This window comes from Carassius carassius, chromosome 50 (assembly GCF_963082965.1).
Source record: "Carassius carassius chromosome 50, fCarCar2.1, whole genome shotgun sequence".
NCBI classification, from domain to species: domain Eukaryota; kingdom Metazoa; phylum Chordata; class Actinopteri; order Cypriniformes; family Cyprinidae; genus Carassius; species Carassius carassius.
The window spans coordinates 5,631,883-5,653,453 of record NC_081804.1 but is presented as its reverse complement, the minus strand read 5'-3'; the positions used below and the strand labels follow the sequence as shown (position 1 = coordinate 5,653,453).

Here is a 21,571-nt window from a genome sequence, read left to right as displayed (position 1 = left end):
GAACTGGTTCTTTTTAATGAGTTAGTCTGAAAGATTCACAAAACAGCCTGGAAATCACTCTAGTCTTATTAGTTCATCGGTCAATCATCTAGAGTTGTTACAGATTTAACAACTGACTTCCTCACCGAACTGCGAGTTCTTTTTTTTTTTTTTTGTCTGAAATTCCAATGATGAACTTGTGAAACTGTTTTTCAATAGGTTTCTTGAGACAAGGTTATTTACTGACCATTTGTTCAAATGACAATGTAATTAAAGATACATATTCACAATATAAAAATAATGTATACTAAAAAAGAATTACAAAAAAGATTATTTACCATCCGTAGGATCCTGTTACATAAAGTACAGAAGTTGAAAATAGCTGATAGAAAAATACAATTTAGTTCATGGATTGAGGTTTTTATTTTCATTAGACAAAATATTAATATGATAAATAAAGAACAGTTCTGTACTGTTTGCATATTCCGTTCTGTTTTATTCTAAATTATTTTATCATTATACAATTAATTTTTTTACAAAAAAAGAAAAGGGAAAACAGACAATTATAAAGCACGCCTTACAGAAAGATATTTATATACTGTACATCATCATAGGAAGAAAGTTGCTCTGGAATATATTTGGATTTAGAACGTCATCCATAATAAATAATCATTTTCCTTAATGCTCATCTAGGCCAAGCAAAAGAATGTCCCAGTGTTCAACAACAACAAACTACAGTATGTGCATCTTTCAGAGTTATGATGGTCTTATGAGTTATTTCTGAACCAATCTAAGACTGCTTTTTGGTTCTTTTCGACCCATTTGATGTTGGCATTAGTCCTCTCGATGGATTGTTGAATAGCAAGGGTCCCTGAACCAAAACCAATTTGAGCGTTGTCATCTTTGAACTGTATCAGCTGTGTTTTTAAAACAGGACATTAGATTAAGAAACATTCAAATGTAAGTATCTGCTGTACAAGATGACAGCCAAATAAATAAAGCAAGCCCGGGGAAGATCGCATACCTGTTGCAATTCAAACTGAGTTGAGAATCTCTTTGTGACACCATTGATCAGATTGGAGAAAGAGAAAGATCCACCTCCATACCTAATGAGGAATAAAAGCAGTGGATGTGCATTTTTAAAAACCGGCTATCTGTATTTTTAAGCAAATATAATCATAAGCCACACACACACAAAAAAAAATCTTACTGTTTGAAAATGTACTCCCAGTTGGCTCTAACAAAATCCCAGGCCAAAGCTTGGCCAACCACATTGCTTGCAATGTAGATGATGGTAGAGGTGGCATCTTGTTTCCGAATTTTCTCTGGATCCAAAGTGTATTTTAGATACCTACAATTTAAATTGAAGCACATGTCTTTAGCTAAATACAATGAGAACTGTATGCATTTGTCAGCATTAACCTGCAGTGAGCTCACCTGTTCAGTAACCACGGCTCGGTGGCACATGCCATTGCAGCTCTCAGTTTGTCTTTCTCTGAAGCAATAGTAGCATTTCCAAACATCTCCCAAGCAAAGTTCCACTCCTTCTCACCACCTGCTGCAATGGCACTGCAGTACACCGTGGACCTCAAGTTGGCCTTAATACTGAAGCAGATCAATTATACATAGTCATACATTTTAACTATGATGCACTCATGGAAACATAATCACATACTCTCTAAGATTTCTACTGAGTGAAACTCACGGGTTGACATTTGGATTGGCCATCCACTGTTGGAACCATGTTTTGATAAGAGTCTTACATTCTTCATTTCCAGTGCTGCAGGCAATTCTAAGTGCATTTATCTGATTGTACCTACAGATACAAATACATGAATACAATAAATAGTTGTTTGAGAGCAAATCTGAGCATTTATTGTCGTTACTCTATACATGACTTACTGGTCAGTGTGTCCATCAGGCACATCCTCCCAATTTGTTATCCTTTTGAAGTAATCAAACAGAGCTTTCACCTTTCCTCCAACGTACTTCTGCAGGTATGAAAAAATGTGATGTTAGAATTCAAGCTGAGTTGCACTGACATTATGAAATATTCAGAGACAAACTTACCTGCATGGGGCCGTACACCTCTGTGCGATCAAACATGAGGTAAAAGTAGTCCAGGTTATCGAGAGCAGCCTCCCACGGCATGTACTCAGTTTCCGAATTTAGGAACAGTGTGGTTTTTAGAGCCAATGTCGTTTCAACAATTCCTGCTCTGTAAAGGGAAAAATGCTATTGAGCATTTGGACTGGCTGAAATTACACTAATAACTTTATAAAAAAGAAGTTCAGATCTTACTTGGCCAAGTTAAAAGCATCATCAATTAACTGTGCCCGGTTAATAACTGGAATGCTCTAAATTAAATCAAATTAAAAAGATTGTCATTGATTATTATGCTGAAAAAAACAATCCAAATCTTGCTCTAATTATCTTCAACAATATTACCTTCTAATTTCATAAATGTAATTCTTTTTACCTGTCTTGAATTCTGGAGTACATTAAGTAAGAGTTCCCAGTTATTATTATCATAGTTGACCCTGTAGTATCCTGTCACATTGATATTGGCCAGAACCCACTCATCAGCACTTATTTTCATGTCATTCGATTGGTCTAAATTAGAAATGTAGAGCAGGAACACATGAATTTGTTAAAGAAAGTACAGTATTGTCCTGTATTACTAATGAATGATCATTTGAGCATATAATCACATGCAAAGTTATCTAAAACATAAAAAATCTGTCATCATCATGGCTTTCTTTTCTCTGTGGAACATGAATAAATTTAGTAGAATGCTTTATTTTTTTTTTAATAGTTATGTCATTTTTATATATCGCATGCTTTCAGAAGTTTTGCAATATGGTATACAAATAGTATGTAATGCTTTTATTTTGCTTTTTTGAAGCTTAATAGCCCTAAGTCTCCATTCACTCTCATTGTATGAAACAAAGTCATAAGGATTTGGAATGACATGGATACGTAAAGACAGAATGATCATTTTTGGTTGATTTATCTCATCCACAGTAAATTTAACTGTGATTGTTATTTTCACTGCCATCTTAAAACTCACCGGTTTTCTTTAGCAGCCAATATAGGGGCTTTGCTGCGTCTTTCTTTGTCCATGAAATTGGTACAAACCACTCATAACTGAAAAATGAAGCATATTGTGATATAGTAATTCCACATTTCAGCAGAACTTTGTGATTCATTCTTAAGTAGGATATATTTAATAAGTCGGTATGTAAAGAGAATTCATTATAAAATAAAGTCTATTATTGATCTAATTTTGAACAATTCATTAGTGCATATATTTAATTAAGAAAATCTTGTTATTGTCTCAATCTTCTGGTGAGACTACAAACTTCCCTCTGGTGATGTATGTTAGACTTCTCCAATCATTTAGTCTGTTTAAACCCTACTATTTCTTATAATCGACTGCAATCTCACATTAAGCTAATCTTCTCCATCCAATCAACAGCTGATTGATATTTTTGCATAGATTTTTAGCATTATTGATACACTGGTTTCCTAATGAATGTTGTTCAGTTGCTTTGACGCAATGTATTTTGTTTAAAGCGCTATAAATAAAGGTGACTTGACTTGATAGAATCAAGTCCCCATCCTATCTTCCTATGTTTTTTTCTTTTTTGATTGTCTGTTTTACTTAAATATATGTCACAATATAGAAGAAAAGATGTCCCGCTACTTCAGTTTCATATGAAGTAGACTTTAATTATCTATTAGACTGTCAATTCTTTCAAAATACTTTTTTACATACTTAAATTCTGATGTCCTGTTTGGTTTAGATTCAGGGTCCAGGAGGAAGTGCTCCTGTGTGATCTGGCCAGTTGTAGTGTCAATAGTGACCACGGGGAAACCCATTTGAAGAACCCAGCGGTCCATAATCTCTTGCACAGTTTTGGGAAGACTGGTGCCGGTGCGGTCCACAGCCTATAACATTTCATATCTGAGCATGTTTTCTGTGGGATTTAGTTTTTGATAACGTCATGATTGAACAGCATTGTTTAATTGAAACATACCTGTTGAAGATGGTGCCAAAGGTCTGTATACACTGTGTTGTTGAATTCAAAATGATTCAGGTAAGTCTGTTTAAAAAAAAGGATTGTGAATGTAAAAAAGCATTCTCCATTGCAAAAGCATATTTAATTTTTATTGTACAGTACAACAAGGAATAGTGTACAAAGGGTTTTTACCGTGAGGCCTTGGGTAAACACTGTCTCAGTTAGAAAATCTGATAACATCCTAAGTACTGATGCCCCCTAGAGGAAGAGACTGCATCTAGTGTGAATGTTCTTCATTATTAGACATTATAGACAAGGTAGCAAACATTTCCCACTTTACCTTACTGTAGGAAATCGTATCAAAAACTTCGCTGATTTGCGCTGGTCTTTGGATCTCCTCTTCTTTAGATGACAAGGGGTGAGATGAGGCCAGTGCATCTATGGCAAACACTCGGTGCACGTCATTAAGAACGATCAAATCTTTCTGGAGGATAGACATAGAAGAGTCAGTTATGATTTCACCATCTTTTTGTGATAGCTTGTAGCATTTACAGTTTAACGCTGTCGCTTTTGCTTCAGACACTCACAATGTTCCAATTCGGCTCAGCTTTATCTGCTCCAAGATATTCTACATAAGATGCAAAACCTTCATTGAGCCAAAGGTCATTCCACCACCTGAGAGTCACAAGGTTTCCAAACCACTAATAAGAAAGAGGAAGATGGTAATTTGCAGGGGTTATAAACTTTATAGTAGAGAAGTTGATAATAATAACTTCTGTAAAGCATTTCCCATTTAGGGTTCAAACTGATAAAAGGGACTTCTGATTATACCTGATGGGCAAGTTCATGGGCGATAACAGTAACAATTCTCTCTTTGTTTCCATTTGAGGATATTTCTTTATCATACAGCAGGGCTGTCTCTCTGTATGTGATTAAGCCCCAGTTTTCCATTGCACCAGCGTTGAAATCTGGCAGAGCGATTTGATCTGTGCAATATTTTGAGAAATGAGTTAAACTTCTAAAAATGGCCTAAAAGTTTGAACTATTAACCTAATCTTACTTAAATCATCATTTCGATAATAAAACGATTTATTTTCCTCATAAAATATGTCATATCATAGGTTCTTACCTGATTTGGGCAGCGGATAGGGGACACTGTAATAGTCCTCAAAGAATTTGAGAATTGGTCCAGTCACTTTGAGTGCATAATCCCCTTGTCCTGCATTTATGGCTTCTTGACGGGCAAAAATTCGAATCTGTTTGTATCAGTTATAGAATGTTGTGTTTTAGTAGATGAACATGCTGTTTTCTAATCTTTGCTAAATTAGGTAGGGCTTAGGGCTGTAGGTTTAATTATTAAATTGGTGAAATTGTGTCTGAAGATCCTCTGAAAAGATAAGTTACCTGCAGTTTATCAATGTTTTGTTCAATGAAGCCGAAATCGCTGACAATAAATGCCAACAAATATGTCGACATGACTTTTGTGGCCGCAAATGTTGTTCTGGTTACAAGAGTGCCATCCACTGTAATGTTAACCTCATCTGAAAGTCAAAAAGAGACACTGAATGATGAACCATTGAACACTGAATTTTCTTCAAGTCAGTTTGAAGGAATTAAAGAGTTAGTTTACCCAAATATTAAAATTATGTCATTAATGACTCACCCTCATCTCGTTCCAAACCTGTAAGACCTCTGTTCATCTTCGGAACACAGTTTAATATATTTTAGATTCAGTCCGAGAGCTTTCTGTCCCTCCATTGAAAATGTATGTACGGTATACCTGAAGAGGGCAAGCCACCCTTTTTTTTCCTCAGTCGGAAAAGGGTGGCTTGCCCTCTTCAGGTTGGTGGAGAGTTCCTGCCTCAAGTGGAGGAGTTTAAGTATCTTGGGGTCTTGTTCACGAGTGAGGGAAGGATGGAACGAGAGATTGACAGACGGATCGGTGCAGCTTCTGCAGTAATGCGGTTGATGTACCGGTCTGTCGTGGCGGTCTGTCGTCTGTCGTGGAGACCACGGGGAAGACCTAGGACACGCTGGAGAGACTATGTCTCCCGGCTGGCCTGGGAACGCCTCGTTGTCCCCCCAGAAGAGCTGGAGGAAGTGTCTAGGGAGAGGGAAGTCTGGGGTTCTCTGCTTAGACTGCTGCCCCCGCGACCCGGCCCCGGATAAGCGGAAGACGATGGATGGATGTATACTGTCCATGTCCAGAAAGGTAATAAAAACATCTTCAAAGTAGTCCATGTGACATCAGAGGGTCAGTTGGAATAATTTGAAGCATCGAAAATACATTTTGGTTCAAAAATAGCAAAAACTACAACTTTATTCAGCACTGTCTTCTCTTCCGGGTCTGTTGTGAGCGCGTTCACTGCAGTGTAGTGATATCCGGTACGCGAACGAGTAAATCTTTCATTCGTTATCTGGCTCGGCTCTGCGTTCATCTTCAGTTCTCTCTTAACATCAGTTCAGTCAGTGTACTGTTTGAGTAAATGAATTACTCCGGGATATTGGTTTGTTTGAACTCAGAGGGAGTGTAAGCCACATTAAAAAAGTTAATAGCTTAAGTCATTTATGGATTAATGCTTATGGGAGATGTGAACCATTTCAAATGATTCAGTTCGATTTGGTGAACTGATTCAAAAAGATCCGGTTACATCGAGTGATTCGTTCGTGAACCGGATATCACTAAACTGCAGTGTTTTGAATTCCCTCACAACAGACCCGGAGGAGAAGACAATGCTGAATAAAGTCGTAGTTTTTAGTCCAAAATGTATTTTCGATGCTTCAAAAAATTCTAACTGACCCTCTGATGTCACATGGACTACTTTGTGATATTTTTCTTACCTTTCTGGACATGGACTGTATACCGTACACACACTTTCAATGGAGGGACAGAAAGCTCTCGGACTAAATCTAAAATATCTTAAACTGTATTCCGAAGATGAACAGAGGTCTTACGGGTTTAGAACGACATGAGGTCATTAATGACATAATTTTCATTTTTGGGTGAACTAACCCTTTAAGCAAACTTATTCATCAGAAGTAAACTACTTTATCAAACGAGTAGCTTTGTAGGGCAACCAAACAGTACATTGCTGTTTTTAAGCCAAAAACTTTCTAACTTGCATATAATTTATTATATGATATAATTTACCCATTCATATCCATTAATGTATAACCATTATATTTTATAAATATAAAGATATCTGGTCCCATTGAGTTACTTAAGTGTAGCTACTTTTTGTTTGTAGCTGTTAGTATTACTAACTACTTTTTCAAAGCAGTAACTTCACTGTATTTTAACTTTTTCATATTATGATTAATTTAGCAAGCTACACTTTCAAAATAGTTTCCCCAACACTACTCCTGTACAGAATAAAGTGTTTGTTTACCTAACACAACACCATTGGAGAGGGCTACGGTTGCTGGATCATGGTAAAGAGTGATGTGGAATACCGCTTTCATTGCAGGTTCATCAAAGCAAGGGAAAGCCTTCCTGGCATCTGTTGCCTGCATCTGGGTTGTGGCGACCACTCTAAAGAACAACAAGATTTAACTATATATGAAAGACATTTTTTAGAATAGGAGGAATTGACAAGATGAATCAACTTCTTACTTCTTCACTCCATTCTCATAGTATTCACTTCGGTAGAAGCCTCCCAAGTCATCTGCAAGCTCGCCTACAAATTCTGTGTAGAGCTCGTAGCTTTCCCCAGCAGTCAATTCTTCTTTCAGATGGATTGCCATATACTGCGTTTTTGTGTGCATCACAATTGATTCAATGGTAGGAGCTGGCTTGCTTCCAAGTGCCGTCAAGGTGGGTTGCTTTGTCATGTTCAGCTTATTGGAGTGAATGAGGATGAGGTTTGTCTTTTCCACACATCTGAAGACCACGCTGGACATCCCTGTGAAGATGTAGAGTAGGGTTGGATCTGGCTCGAGCCGTGGCCACAGAGTGACATTGTAGGTTTGTGGACTAAGAGTCTGAGGAAGGCGCCACTGGTCCCATGGTTCATTGGATGGTGCAGTTGTTGGAACTGATGTCGTTACTGCACCTGTGGGTTTAACCTCATTCTCATTCTTGGACTTCTCTTGGGAGTAGACCACCGAGAGAGCAATAATTGTGGCTAGCGCTCCAGCGCCTAACACAATCCCTACTACCCCGACAGTTTTACTGATGTAGAAACCCTTTCCCATGCTTCGGCAATGACAGGATGAGAGGAGTGAAACTGTCATCTGCTCAACCTTTTATTTAAGGCATGGGAAGATTCTCCTCCCACATGAATGAATGGTTCATCCATTAACTCAGCACAGCTCCAGTGTACAAGAGGGCATCTAGAACCTCAGAGTTTCAGGGGGTCACTGAAACCAGGGTTATCAGAATGTGGTATGGCCATATATTCTGTTTTTAAATACAATTAAGGCATTATGGGAAGAAGGCAGGCTGGCAGAGACAGTGTTATGATTTTCTGTAATGTTCTATAGGAAAACCTTGGGTCCTGGCATTCATGTGGATGTTATTTTGACACACATCACCTACCTGAAGATTGTTGCAGTGAGGTCAGAGAGGTACCAGACTTTGGCACAATGCAATATGGGTTCAGGAATGGTTTGAGGAAAATAAGAAAAATGTCAAGGTGTTGTGCCTTGGCTCAAAACGAATGAGCATCTATGGGATGTACTGGCCCCACCTCGCAGGACCTGAAGGATCTGCTGCTAATCTCTTGGTGCCAGACACATTCAGAGGTCTTGTGGAGTCTATATTAGGCAGGTGGTTTTAATGTTGTGGCTGATTAGTGCATATGCATAATACATTTGTATAAATATATTTTCTGGATATATAGCCATTTTTGCATATTAAAACATGAATAAAGAAATGTTATACATGTAGATTTAAACAAAATATTAGTGAAGATCACCCGTGGGATCTATTCTTTTTCATTTGATTTTGAATTAGATGCCCCACTCAGAATCACATGCTATGGTGTCATTCTGAAAGAGAAGTGAACTGACATAAACATGCACTTTACAAAGAAGAACAATGGCCTCAGAAGCATCCGTTTGTGTAACTTCTGGTACAGACATCTAATTAGTGGCATAACTGTTAAAGGATAACGAAATGTCACTGTCATACAACTGTACAGTTTGAACTGTTAACAAAGGAGCAAAGGACGGGATTAGTTACAAATGAACTTGTAAGCCTCTCTTCTGTGGTCGTCAAGCAAAACTTTGAAGTTGGATGTTCTAAAAACTGTCAAATAAAAGATTATTTAACCAAGCGACCATTGAAAATCATTTGAAATTTGTGTCAATAATTCCCCTTTCTATGAAAATCATCTTGTTTTATAAGTTGACTAATATGAAGTCTTGCTAAATATTCAGCAGTCAGAAGAGATAGTTGATGACTTCAGATGTCATCTGATGGCTCTTGAACTTTGATCGTTATCTTTAAAGATGACAAATAGTAACTGAGGCTTCTAGATAAGCTATCATTTTTAAGTTGAATGTAACTCATTTTTGTTGATCCCATCTTTGAGGACCTCCTAAAAATGCAATAAAGTTTATTTTATAACACTGCAAACTCATGGTGAAACCATCAATTCAACCATAATTTGTCAAACATTTGCTGACGTACTGTCACATGAAACAGACCTCGCCCTGTGAACTGGTTACACTGCAGATCTTTGTGACAGTAAAATGTTGAACATTTAACATGAAATGTCAAGGAGTAAATGACAAGATCAAATATCACGTTTTGTGTTTTGGAAATGTGAAGAAGTTCAGGAATCTAGTTAAGACTTATCTCCAAAATACAATGTAGCCATAAGATATTTACAACCTTGAAGAACCCTTTATTTCAGTTCTGTTTGAATTAATAGTAATAAAAAAAAACTAAAAACAATGTAAGACTTGAGTTTGGACAAAAACATATTTTTAATGACATGTAATATAAATTATTAATGCATAACATTAGTAGTTGGTCTGTTGGCATTAATGACATGTTAGTACAGTATTGTGGAATTTTGCTACATCACAGACAAAACACTATAATCAAAACTGAAAACAGTTTGTCAACAAACCAAAGTCTGAAATTAAAAAGGTACATTACAAATGATTGGACCCTGTAGTGTGCATCAGACTTTTAAGAGTCCTCAGGTGATGGTCAGTCGTAAGTCCATAAATGGCAATATCTACAGTATCTGGCAATAAATGTCAACACACAATGGCAACAAAAAACCACAACGATTAGTCATGCAAACTCAAAATGGGGAGAGGCTGGGAACTTTTATATTGATGTCCCCGATATTAATGTTCCGGGGTATTTCAGGGAGGTTCATATTTTTCACCGCAGAAACAGCTCGTGCTGGTGCTGCAGACAGACCACCCTGCGGGAAAAAAAATCACACACAAAACTGAATTCATATAAGAAAACCTACTAGTGACCGAGCCAGTCAGTCAGTTAAACACTGCATTTTAGTGTCAAAGTACAAAGTACAGTAGAGTTTATTAACCACCACCATCCCATTTCTACAGTATTTAACCAAATATTGTGGATGGATGTTGCTTCGATTCTCTTTAATGGGTGTTGTATCCTCTTATGTAACATTTCCTCATTTTGATCCCTTCCATGTGTACATAAGAGTGTGTCTAATGTTATATCAGCTGTGTGTGTAATATCAGGAACACAGTGACTGTGAATCACCGATATGGGCCCAGACACCTTTCACCATTATATGATATCAAATTAGGCCTTCCATCTTTGATACAACCAAACGATTTGCAGAAACAGGAAAGTGATGCTGAACAAGACTAATGTAAAATGTCTTTTGAGATATCGTTCATGTTTTCTACAAACATTCCCAAGGCCCTTTTAATGTGTACAATAATATTTAACCGGATTGTTTAAAAAAATAAAACAAAAAATAGCATGTATGTATCACAGAACACTATTTGAAAATGTCCCTTCCTGTTTGGATTGGGCAACAATAACGAATCTATAAGATGTCTGAATAAACTGGAGTTAATACCGGTTACTCTGTTAATGTGAACTCACCTCTGATTTCTCCATTCTGTTCTGAAGCTCGACTTGAGCGACTATTTCATTCATGTTAGTTTCCAGAACCATCCCGCCCATGACAACTTCCTGGAGAATGTAATGAACCTGGAATAAACAACAAAACCTTCAACCTTCAAACCCTTGTTTTTCAGTAGTAACTTACAAAATACAATAATGATTAACAAATCAAGACCTAGGCCTGAGTAACAAAACACATTTCCCAATCTGATTCTGATATTGATTTGATTCGGTTTCATTAGGGTATTTTATTAGTAAATATTTATAAAAAGTAAAACATTTTATCACTGGCGTCATCTTAAATGAAAAGAATCAGTTCAGAAAATCATTAGGTCCTGAATCACACTGGTTTTGGTTCTCTAAAAAAAAAAAAAGTAATTTATTTGTGAATCTGAGTATTCTGGTTACACAGTACGGTTTGATTCATTAATACTTTAATAATTTGATTCATTTAATTCATTAATCTAGTTATACTGTATGATTTAATGTACTAAAATAACTGCTTCATAGGAATCATTTGTTTCTGAATCGAATGGAAAATGTGATTCATCGGAAACTCATTACTTTTACACAAACAGCTCAGCCGATAAATCAGAGCATTAAACTGAGACTGGACTATAACCCTAAAAATACACACAAGCACAAGACTACTGATGCGCATTAGCAAACATGTTACACATGGCTCACTCAGAAACATGTTACCATAAAGCCATACATTGCCATTTACAAGTAATTCCTTCCCATCATAAAACATTATTACTGATTAGATAACTAACAAAAGCACTGTAGTGCACACTTGTGTCATGATCAGATTTTACAGTGGTGCCATTATCCAACAGGCAGTTATCAGAAAGTATAATGGCTTTCATATAAACTTTCCCTTATATGCTGGATTGAATTATGATCACCCCCAATTATTCATGCCCTGATGAACATTTAACAGCAACAAAGAGCACATTTTGGTAACTAAGGAGGTAAGAAGTTCTATGCGTCATTATGAAAGGAACATCACAAACAAGTGTTATTTTAGTATCACAATATACTATTATGGTTTTTATTAGTGTTTTGAATTAGTTCTTTATTTCCGTTTTAAAGTAGTTAATAGTAAGTGTGTTATGTTTATTTAGTTTTTTTATTTTATTAAACATTTTGAAATGATGCCTTGCTGGTTTTTATTTTTTATTTCAGTTAACATTTATTTTATTTCAAGCGACTTTTTTATTGTTTAAGTTTTTTAATTTTTGTTTTAGTTAACGATAATAACTGCTAAAAACGGACCTTATCCATGTGAAAAATTAAGTCCAGTTCACACACGTTCTCAAAGCATTTGTCCAGGGTTTCCACAAAGACCTGCATGAAAAAAGTATACACAACTGTGAATACAAACATGTTCTTTCAGCTACATTTTAAAATACTCGTGTAATGTTTCAGGTTACACACACACACACACACACACACACACACACACACACACACACACAAAAAGAAGCAAATTAACTACTCATGCAAAAAAGTAGTAAGGCATTCCCATTGTATCAAATGGAAATACTAAAGGTAATATAGAATTAGTATGGTCTAGTGATGACTAAAGCATCCTGATATGTCAAACAACCATTGCACTAAAACAAGTGTTTAAAACTCTGCCTTGTCTTTATGTATATCTTCAAAAACCGTTAATACCTGAATGCAATATGAGATAAATGAGTATGTTCACCTGTATGAGATCAAGAATCCCCAGCTCACTCTCTGATGAGTCCACACAAAACACAAAGTACAGGGTGGCATAGTGTCTGTAGATCAGCTTGTAGTCAGAGCCTCCGATCAAACTACAAGTGAAGAGCGAAACTAGAGTAAATCACTTCTGAGATATACAGGTGCATCTCAAAAAATGTGAATATCATGGAAAATGTCTTTATTTTTTGTAATTTAATTAAAAAAATATAACTTTCTTATATTATAGATTCATTGCACACAAACAGAAATATTTTAAGAGTTTCTTAGTTTTAATTCTGATAGTTATGGTTTATAGCTTAGGAAAATAAAAAATTCAGTATCTCAAAAAAACGAAGATTTACAAAACAGAAATGTTCAGGATCTCCAAAGCAGGTTTAATTAGGCACTCAATACTTGGTTGGGGCTACTTTTGCATGAATTACTGCTTCAATGAAGTGTGGCATGGAGGCGATCAGTCTGTGGCACTGCTGAGGCGTTATTGAAGCCCAGGTTGCTTTGATAGCAGCCTTCCGTTCCTCTGTATTGTTTGTCAGATATTACTTACGGTATCTTCCTCTTCACAATACCCCACAGACTCTCTGTGAGGTTCAGGTCAGGTGAGTTGGCTGGCCAATCAAGCACAGTAATATCATGGTAATCAAACCACTTGGAAGTGATTTTGGCACTGTGGACAGGTGCTAAAGTCCTGCTGCAAAATGAAATCAACATCTCCATAAAGCAGGTCAGCAGATGGAAGCAAAAAGTAATCCAAAATCTCCTGGTAGATGGCTGCACTGACTTTGGACTAGATCAAACTCAATGGACCAACACCAGCTCCCCAAATCATCACTGAGTTCAGAAACTTCACACTGGACTTTGGATTCTGTGCGTCCCCAGTCTTCCTCCAGACTCCAGACCTTGATTTCCAAATGAAATGCTAAATTTATATTCATCTAAAAACAGGACTGTGGACCATTGAGCAACAGTCCAGTTCTTTTTCTCCTTACCTCAAGTGAATTGCTTCTGACGTTTTTTTTTTCTGGTTCAGGAGTGGCTTGGTTCTAGGAATGTGACAGCTGTAGCCCTTGTCCTGAAGACGTCTGAGTGTGGTGACTCTTGATGAGCTGACTCTGGCTTCAGTCCACTGCTTGTGAAGCTCTCGCAAGTTCTTGAATCTGCTTTTCCTGACAATCTTCCCAAGGTTGTGGTCACCCCTGTTGCTTGTGCACCTTTTCCTACCACACTTTCTCCTTCCAGTCAACTTTCTATGAATATATTTAGATACAGCACTCTGTGAACAGCCAGCCCTTTCAGCAATGAACTTCTGTGGCTGACACTCCTTGTGGAGGATGTTGATGATTGTCTTCTGGACAACTGTCAAGTCAGTAGTCCTTCCCATTATTGTGGTTGCATGTTCTAAACTAGCCCAAGAGGTACCCAGTGTAATCAAGCAATAACCCAACTAATCAAGCTCAAAATAGAATATTCTAATTTTTTTAGATACCGAATTTTATATTTTTCTAAGCTGTAAGTCGTAACCATCAGAATTAAAACAAACAGAAAAAACTCTTGAAATATTTAAGTTTGTGTGAAATTAATCTAGAATATAAGAAAGTTTGCTTTTTTTAAATAAATTACAAAAAATAAAGAGCTTTTCCATGATATTCAAATATTTTTAGATGCACCTGTACAGAGCATACATCTTTATACCGTCCTAGATATAGAGATGCAGGTAACAATTGTAACAGTAAACCCTAATGAGTAACATTATTATGCAGAAACCCTTCTGTCACCTTCCACCCTCCAGAAAATTGCAAACATTGTCGTCTCTTTTAGATACCAGGTGAAAGGTCTCCCTAATGATCTGTTGTTGCATGTCTTCTGCCTGTGAAAAATAAAAACATCATCAGTTGTTGTAAATTACTTTTTCACATTGGATTTTCACATTAACTCATAATAAAATATACAGTGGAGCAAATGAAACACTAATGGTTAAACATTATATAAAAATGACTATTATGAAAATAAAATACAGATTATTACGCTTATGTAGATTAGTTTATACACATATAATAAGCAATAAACAAAATTATACTGCATAATGCTGTATGTTCAACTATGAAATATTGAATAAAAGACAAATAAATGAATTAATCTGCTAGTAACGTTAGTGTCTAAATAGTAAGACTGGCAATAGCTGGCAAATGCAGTTAAAGTGTCTTTTATGCGCTTATCTTACAAAATATTGATAGAATCTGATGAGCCTGGGCTTCCCATGGTTGTTAAAAATGAGAATAGCCTTGATCATCCTTTCCGTTTGACTATTTTTATGTGTTTACCAGGTTTTTATGTTTTTAGCTAAGCTTCAGCTGGTCAATAAAGAACGACTTAAAGTACTTCCGTGTCCTTCCCTTTTCTATTATAAAAGTCCTTGGAAGTAAATGTACAGACGGGGGAAACGACTAAAGAGAAGAACCTGTGTGTGTGTGTGTGTGTGTGTGTTTCAACATTGTTAATTTTACATTACAAATATTTGTTTTGTATATAATTATATAAAAACAATTTTACATATAATCCCACTATACCTTTCAAACTGTGACTACCCTAATCATTTCTGGAATTATTTAATATAATTTCATTCTCCATTATTATTCAAATGTCCATTCCCGTTCAATTACCCATTGTGAATGACGAAACTTATTTTGACGCGCTCACGGCCCGGAAGTCCTGCATGTCCCCTCGTCGAATCACATGTATTTCGTGTCTGTTAGCTAGCTGCTGCTTATATAAACAACCCAGAATTAAAATATGAAACATCAGACAGCAGAGTGACAATAAACATGCGCTGAATGAGGAATGTGACGGAACTTATTATACTTATTCGCTTACGTTTGTAAACTGCGGTAAAGAAAAGTGTTTCGGAAACACTGCTATTTACATTTATACCAACTGTTTTTGTTGTTGTTGTGAAAGAACGCGTTGTATTTGTTGGTAAGTGCATCCTCGTGAGCTTTTTTATATCTTTGCTTTGTCAGTGCTTTATTGCTTTAATAGTTAACACCGTTTGTGTATTAAAATTGTATTGTGATCATTCCTCTGCATGATTAAGTCATTTTCTAATTAATGTAATTAATGTTTATATCTTATGTTATTTAAATGTTATTTTTGTAGTGTGTGTATCTTAGAAAAATAGAACCAGATCCCGTGGGTTAGAAAACATGTTCCATTGTAATCGACAAACAATGGAGTTTGTGACCCTGTGACCCACGACCTTTAATTAATTAACCGTAATAATATGCTCAAATAAGAATTTTAGGTTGTATTTTTTATTTCATTAATTTGTATATTAACCTCCATTATTGACAATTAGCTTCATGTGTGTCTTAAATAACCCTTTATATTAAAAAAAACTAAATAGATAATTAATGCAATATGATTTTTTGCTGATAGTTCTATGGAAGTGACTTAATGCTGTTTTATCTAGAACTACAAATGGCTTTATTTATTTTCTGTCTTTAATTCCAGGTCGTGACGGACCATCCGTGAATGATCTGCTTCATCTCTTGTGAGTTTCATTCCTTTGTTCAAGCCGAGATGGAAGTCATATGATCTGTAGATCCTGGAACAAGTTTAGAGAGCCCTTCAGTGCTGTTTGCCATGACCAGGTGCTCTCAGGGGTGTGGCAGACATTTATGCGCTTCGCCCCAAGACCTATTTATTCACTTTTGAAGCTTTCTTATAACCAACAAACTGCAGGATCAACTTAAGTTCAAAGCATATTTCTAGCACTTAGAAGAGGTTAGGGCGTATGCTACTTTAAAATGGGAGCTTCTAATGTGAAATAGAATATCATATGTAGCTTTATAATATGCCTACATGTTCCTACATGTTTTATAGCACTTATTGTTTAGTATTAAACAGGTTTGTGAAACCGCAGGTAGACCAGATGAAATTGTAAACAATTGTAAACAATTGTAGTGTTTTGGAATTTGTACTAGATGGCGCAATTGAATCATTTAGGTTCATTCTCACTTGCTTCTCTGATACAACTTATATCTATCTATCTATCTATCTATCTATCTATCTATCTATCTATCTATCTATCTAATGTATTTAGAAGTGAATACATTTGATTTAAGTTGAGTTACAGATTTATAAATTGTAGCTTTTGTGTATCTCACAGATGTTGGGGATGTGATCCTCTCCCACATTATGGTCTCAGCCACTCATGTGACCATGCCTGTCCATCCTTTCCTGGTCCTGCTGCCCATTCTGGGGCTCCTTGTGTTTCCATATTCACCCATGCATTTGGTAAATGGCCTCGGGATAGTGGAAAAACCAGCGAATTGTTCCCTGAGTCTTTCTAAATCTGTCTCTCGTGCACCTCCGATAAGCTTTTGAATGATTTGTTTAAATTGCATTTCAATAATATATATATATATATATATATATATATTATATAATATTTATTATATAATATTTATTATATATTTTTTTTATCAATTTAATGTTTAGGAATAAATATTCTTGGATTTTAATAACATTGAGATAAAGGTAACTACAAAGGATCATTAGGTTATGGCTACTACTTTGACAGAAGTATGCTATTGCAAAATGTTTTTGTGTGTAAAGAATTTTTTTTTTTTTTTCTTTTTTTATATATATAACCTAATTGGATTTTACTTTATTTATATTTGTTGTTTAATGTCAAACATTTTTAAACTCAAAGAAATAATTCAAAATCATTAATTATATTCCTATAATGCAATAAATATATGATATTACATGGTTAAATGTTTTCGCACAAAATCCAAGTCAGTCATCTTGGTAACTTGAACTTTATTTTATATCTATCAGCAGAATGTTTTGACAGTATTCAATATCATTCAGATCCTGTAAGCCTTAGTTCAGGTTGCAAAATCACAATGCACATTCTTTATTCATCATTTTGTAGTTGTATTATTTAAAAAAAAAAATATAATAAAGTTAAATTTTATGTAGACAAGTTAATCTTGTTCTGACCACAGTGACTTGAACATACCTGACGTCATAATAACGACTTGTCAACACTTGGTCTTGAATGCACAAATTCTTCGGTGGAACAGAAAAGAAAATATTTGGAAGAACCAAACAACATTAAACCCCATTGACTTTAATTGAATAGAGGAAAAAAATACACTAAGACATTCAAAGTATTATACATGTTTTGGAATGATGATGTGTGTTGTGATATATATATATATATATATATATATATATATTATGTATGTATATTTTTTTTCTTTTCAATAATCCCTTTCAAAAAAGGAAAGAAAAAAAAAGTTTGCAAAATGATCAACTAAGTTCTGTTTTAACAGTACCGTTAACTTGCCCGAAGCTCTCACACGGGTCATTATTGTTGATCCCTGCACATACATAAGACAAAAAGCAGAATGAACAGATTTGTTTGATTCTTTTCCACTATTTCTAAGAATTAAACCAGAACTTTTCTTTTCCTGTTTCTTTGAGGGCTTGAGAATGAAATGCAATCTGTGTGCTACCTTCAGAGATGAAACAAGGTACCTGCGGAATAGAATATTTTTTTACTAAAGTAAAGCCATATGTTGTGCTTTGACTTTTATACATCAAGTTTTTCCTTTGAAGGACGTGCACTTTCAAAGAAGACCATGTGTTTTGCATTTAAGATGAAAGGGAGGCCTGGTCGGGCTGTTCTGCTTATGTGCCAGGCGCTGCTTCAGCGGGCCATACCCTTCTGCAGTCTTCGTCAAGACATGCTCTTTTTCTAATTAAATCACTTTCTTTTTTCCCCTTTCGCTTTGACCACACACGTTGCACTTGAGTATCTCGCCACCTCTGTAAATGCTGGCTGTGTGTAGAGCGACTGGCGTAGCCTCCGTCTGATAACACAAACATACATTGTCAGTTTTGAGTTTCCATCACGTTAGCTGTACAGAGATCGAAAGCAACGTCAGAATCACCACCGCCATCTGGAAGTCGCAAATGTTTGGAATGATGGCAAGCTATAAATACATAAGCATTCCACATTCCACTGAAGGGAACGGTGTGTTTTGGACTCGTCAAAGACCAAACGTACTACAGGGCAACCTGTGGCGACTGCAAAAATCAGGCCAGGTCCTCTACTGTTTCACACTGCTTTTCTGCTTCAAACAGCTGGAGAAGTGTTTAAAAGGGAAAAAATTCACACGATGCAGCTGGCCACTCGATTTAGTGTGTCAATGCTGACCAAGAGATGATTCATCTGGCGGTTTGCACTTTACTGAGGTTGATTATTGATTCACCTGGAGCTTTTAAACTCTGGATGATAGTCCATTGGCAAGATCGAAAAAAGGAAATGGGGGCATTTTGGAGCATTCTGCAGTGCCAACACAAGCAAATTCTTTCTAGGCCCGTTGGTCCTGCCGTGCTGCAGCCACCTGGTTAAGTGATCAGGGGATGTGGGAATAAGGGAAAGAGTGGAGACTGATGCGGAGGTTGAGGTGTGCACACATGGCTGCTGGGAGGGGAACAAAGATAGGTTCGGCAAGGCCTGTTTTTCCTCCCAGACGTGACTCGTTCCCGAAGACTGCAGAGCTCAGGATATGCAGTTTGACATCCAGTAATGAGCATTCGGGGAACATCCCTGTCCCAATGTAAACAACCTCTGGTTGAGGAGTCGCAGATTGTTTGTTTTATTTCATACTTTAGATCAAGTTGTTAAAAATATTTGGCCATGCCACTCTAAAAACAGCCTTTGAAACTTGGGTTATGGTTGTAAAAAGTGTCCATTTTTGCTGTTTGATGATTTATGGATTGGACATTTTGATGATGGCTCAGATCTTGTGAATGTTTTCTATTTGTTTTCAGTAACTTCAGATTCAGACTGATTTGAACCATTGACCTGTGTACTTTTGAAATGATTCATTCAGAAATGGCTCATAAGAGTCATTTAATTGTGAATCAGATTACATTCAATTCGGTCTGCAACTTGCTTTCAAGATCCTTTTAAAATAAGGTTTCTTTTGCCGTGGTACTGATTCATTGGCAACTGTGTCTATTCATCAGTAATATGTAGTTTTGAAGTCCATCGAAATTGACTGTAAACGAGGTTTAAGTAATATAGTCATGTTGATTACTTTGTTCTTCATTTTTCAGGTCCTGCAGGTGAACTCTGTTCGAAAGCCCAGAATGTTTCTTGTGAAAATGCCACAAATTTCAACCTGTTAGTGGAACCAGATATGAACCTAAATGGTAATATGAACCTAAATGGTAACCACAACCAGCCCTACACCCTCTCCAACAACTAGCAGAACAACCACCACCTCCACATCAGTTGCACAAACCCATGATTTCAAAACAGCCTTCTTCACCATCTCCATCAGGGACCAAAACTTCCGCCAGCATCTCACCATCAGTGCCTACAACAAATTGATCCACTCCTACCGCAAAACCAATCCAAACTTCTCCAGCATCATCAGATGAGAATAAGCCATCACCAACCACGCCAAAAACCTCATTGAGCCCCTTAGTAGTGGCATCTACACTGCCCAAGGACATTCCCAAAGGGGACCAAGCCGTGATTGAGGTGGCCGGAGACCCTTTGACCAGCCACCTGTTGAACACAAGCTCTTTGTTGGCCATTCTTCTGTTTGGCCTCCTCTTCTTCTTGGTCATGGTGGTGCTGTTTCTCAAACAAGCATACGAGAGTTACAAGCGGAAGGACTATACTCAGGTCGACTATCTCATCAACGGAATGTACTCCGATTCAGGGGTCTGACCAGGATTGTTTAGTTTACTTTTCAGTATATTTCCTTTTTCAACAGTTGGTAGCAGATCGACTTTGGTTTGAGACCTCTTGGTAGCACTCAAACACTTGAAAGCCCCTTACGACTTCAAGATACGAGAATCCAGCTGGTGCTCAAATGTATCTTTTGTTTCTATGCAGATTTAGCTTCCACCTAACTCTTGGCACACGGGGCTGAAGCCTTAGTATTAACTTAGCCCTCGACCTTCATTCAGTGAATGTCATTATAAGGAATTTCATAGTGCAATTCCTGGAAATGTTTTGTCTATTCTGTCTTGTCAAGTGTTTCATCTGCGGCTGCTAAGTTGGCTGCTATAATTGCCCTTTTTTGTTTGTCAGAACGATTCAGGAAAATTCTAAGAATTAATGCCTTTTTTCTTTTTTATGGGTGTGAGGAATAAATGCCAAACCAGGAATTGTGGCACAGAAGCACATTATTGTAAAGCCAAGGGAATAACTCAGCCATTGTGTATTTAGTGTCTGGACCAAAGATTAGATCAGAGATCTCAAATTGATTTTGTAAGTCTTAATCGCTGCACTGTTAAAAAGATACATAATAAAGAAAAAACTTATTTTGCACTCGGAGTTATCTTATTATGCGTGTCTGTCTGTACTTGATGTTACCTTAACTTTGATCCATGACCAGGCTGACGCAAAATCTCATAATGACAATTATGAGGCATAATAACCAATATATTTTGTAAAAATGTCAATGTTTACCATGGTTATTCCAAATCAGCACAGAAAAAAAAGCAGAAATGGATGCGTTCAAGTTCAAGGGGTCCGTCGCCTTGCTTTTGGAGCCATTGGGCCCCAGGTTTCCCATGGTTTCAAAGTGTTTTAGGAGTAGTACATATGAATCAGCCTTTGAAGTAAACAAGATGCCACAAATAAACAAGCCACATCTGTCGACCAATCATTGCACCTTGGAAACGTGCGATGCACATTGTCTAGTTTTAAAAGTCTGGAATTTTAATTGGCAGG

At 36.6% G+C, this 21,571-nt stretch overlaps 2 protein-coding genes and 1 long non-coding RNA gene across 4 annotated transcripts; 1 reads left to right on the top strand and 2 right to left on the bottom strand.

Annotated features, from left to right (window-relative positions):
* Positions 1-482: 482 nt before the first annotated feature.
* Positions 483-8,207, bottom strand: LOC132133581 (aminopeptidase N-like). Its single transcript, XM_059546469.1, has 20 exons — positions 7,615-8,207; positions 7,391-7,533; positions 5,406-5,542; positions 5,131-5,257; positions 4,833-4,987; positions 4,589-4,702; positions 4,342-4,485; positions 4,194-4,259; positions 4,020-4,085; positions 3,758-3,930; positions 3,050-3,126; positions 2,459-2,592; positions 2,281-2,336; positions 2,050-2,197; positions 1,882-1,970; positions 1,685-1,795; positions 1,417-1,584; positions 1,190-1,330; positions 1,004-1,085; positions 483-896 (listed from the first exon to the last, which is right to left on the bottom strand). Exons 1-20 carry the CDS (start codon positions 8,193-8,195, stop codon positions 747-749), a joined length of 2,862 nt encoding a protein of 953 aa, XP_059402452.1. The 5' UTR covers positions 8,196-8,207; the 3' UTR covers positions 483-746.
* A 1,701-nt stretch (positions 8,208-9,908) lies between these two features.
* On the bottom strand, positions 9,909-15,213 carry LOC132133231 (AP-3 complex subunit sigma-2). The gene is made up of 6 exons (XM_059546018.1): positions 15,026-15,213; positions 14,580-14,671; positions 12,788-12,899; positions 12,352-12,423; positions 11,053-11,160; positions 9,909-10,384 (listed from the first exon to the last, which is right to left on the bottom strand). Exons 1-6 carry the CDS (start codon positions 15,092-15,094, stop codon positions 10,259-10,261), a joined length of 579 nt encoding a protein of 192 aa, XP_059402001.1. The 5' UTR covers positions 15,095-15,213; the 3' UTR covers positions 9,909-10,258.
* Positions 15,214-15,500: 287 nt separating this feature from the next.
* LOC132133458 (uncharacterized) lies at positions 15,501-20,041 on the top strand. Of its 2 annotated transcripts, XR_009429153.1 has the most exons (5): positions 15,501-15,777; positions 16,312-16,351; positions 16,970-17,143; positions 18,295-18,344; positions 19,939-19,953. It is a non-coding gene; the product is annotated as an uncharacterized LOC132133458 (long non-coding RNA). The 2 variants fall into 2 exon arrangements; XR_009429154.1 differs by lacking the exon at positions 18,295-18,344 and having other exon boundaries at positions 19,939-20,041.
* The last annotated feature ends 1,530 nt before the right edge of the window (positions 20,042-21,571 follow it).

Bases quoted from the DNA above. Each gene is read 5' to 3' on its own strand.
- LOC132133581 (XM_059546469.1), bottom strand. From the start codon at position 8,195: ATGGGAAAGGGTTTCTACATCAGTAAAACTGTCGGGGTAGTAGGGATT. The intron at 5,258-5,405 runs GTAACTTATCTT...TGATACAAACAG, and splicing joins AAAACATTGATAAACTGCAG to ATTCGAATTTTTGCCCGTCA. The intron at 4,703-4,832 runs GTATAATCAGAA...CTTTCTTATTAG, and splicing joins CCCATGAACTTGCCCATCAG to TGGTTTGGAAACCTTGTGAC.
- LOC132133231 (XM_059546018.1), bottom strand. From the start codon at position 15,094: ATGATCAAGGCTATTCTCATTTTTAACAACCATGGGAAGCCCAGGCTC. The intron at 12,900-14,579 runs GTGACAGAAGGG...CTTCACTTGTAG, and splicing joins AATTTTCTGGAGGGTGGAAG to TTTGATCGGAGGCTCTGACT. The intron at 10,385-11,052 runs GTGAGTTCACAT...TTTTTCCCGCAG, and splicing joins ACAGAATGGAGAAATCAGAG to GGTGGTCTGTCTGCAGCACC.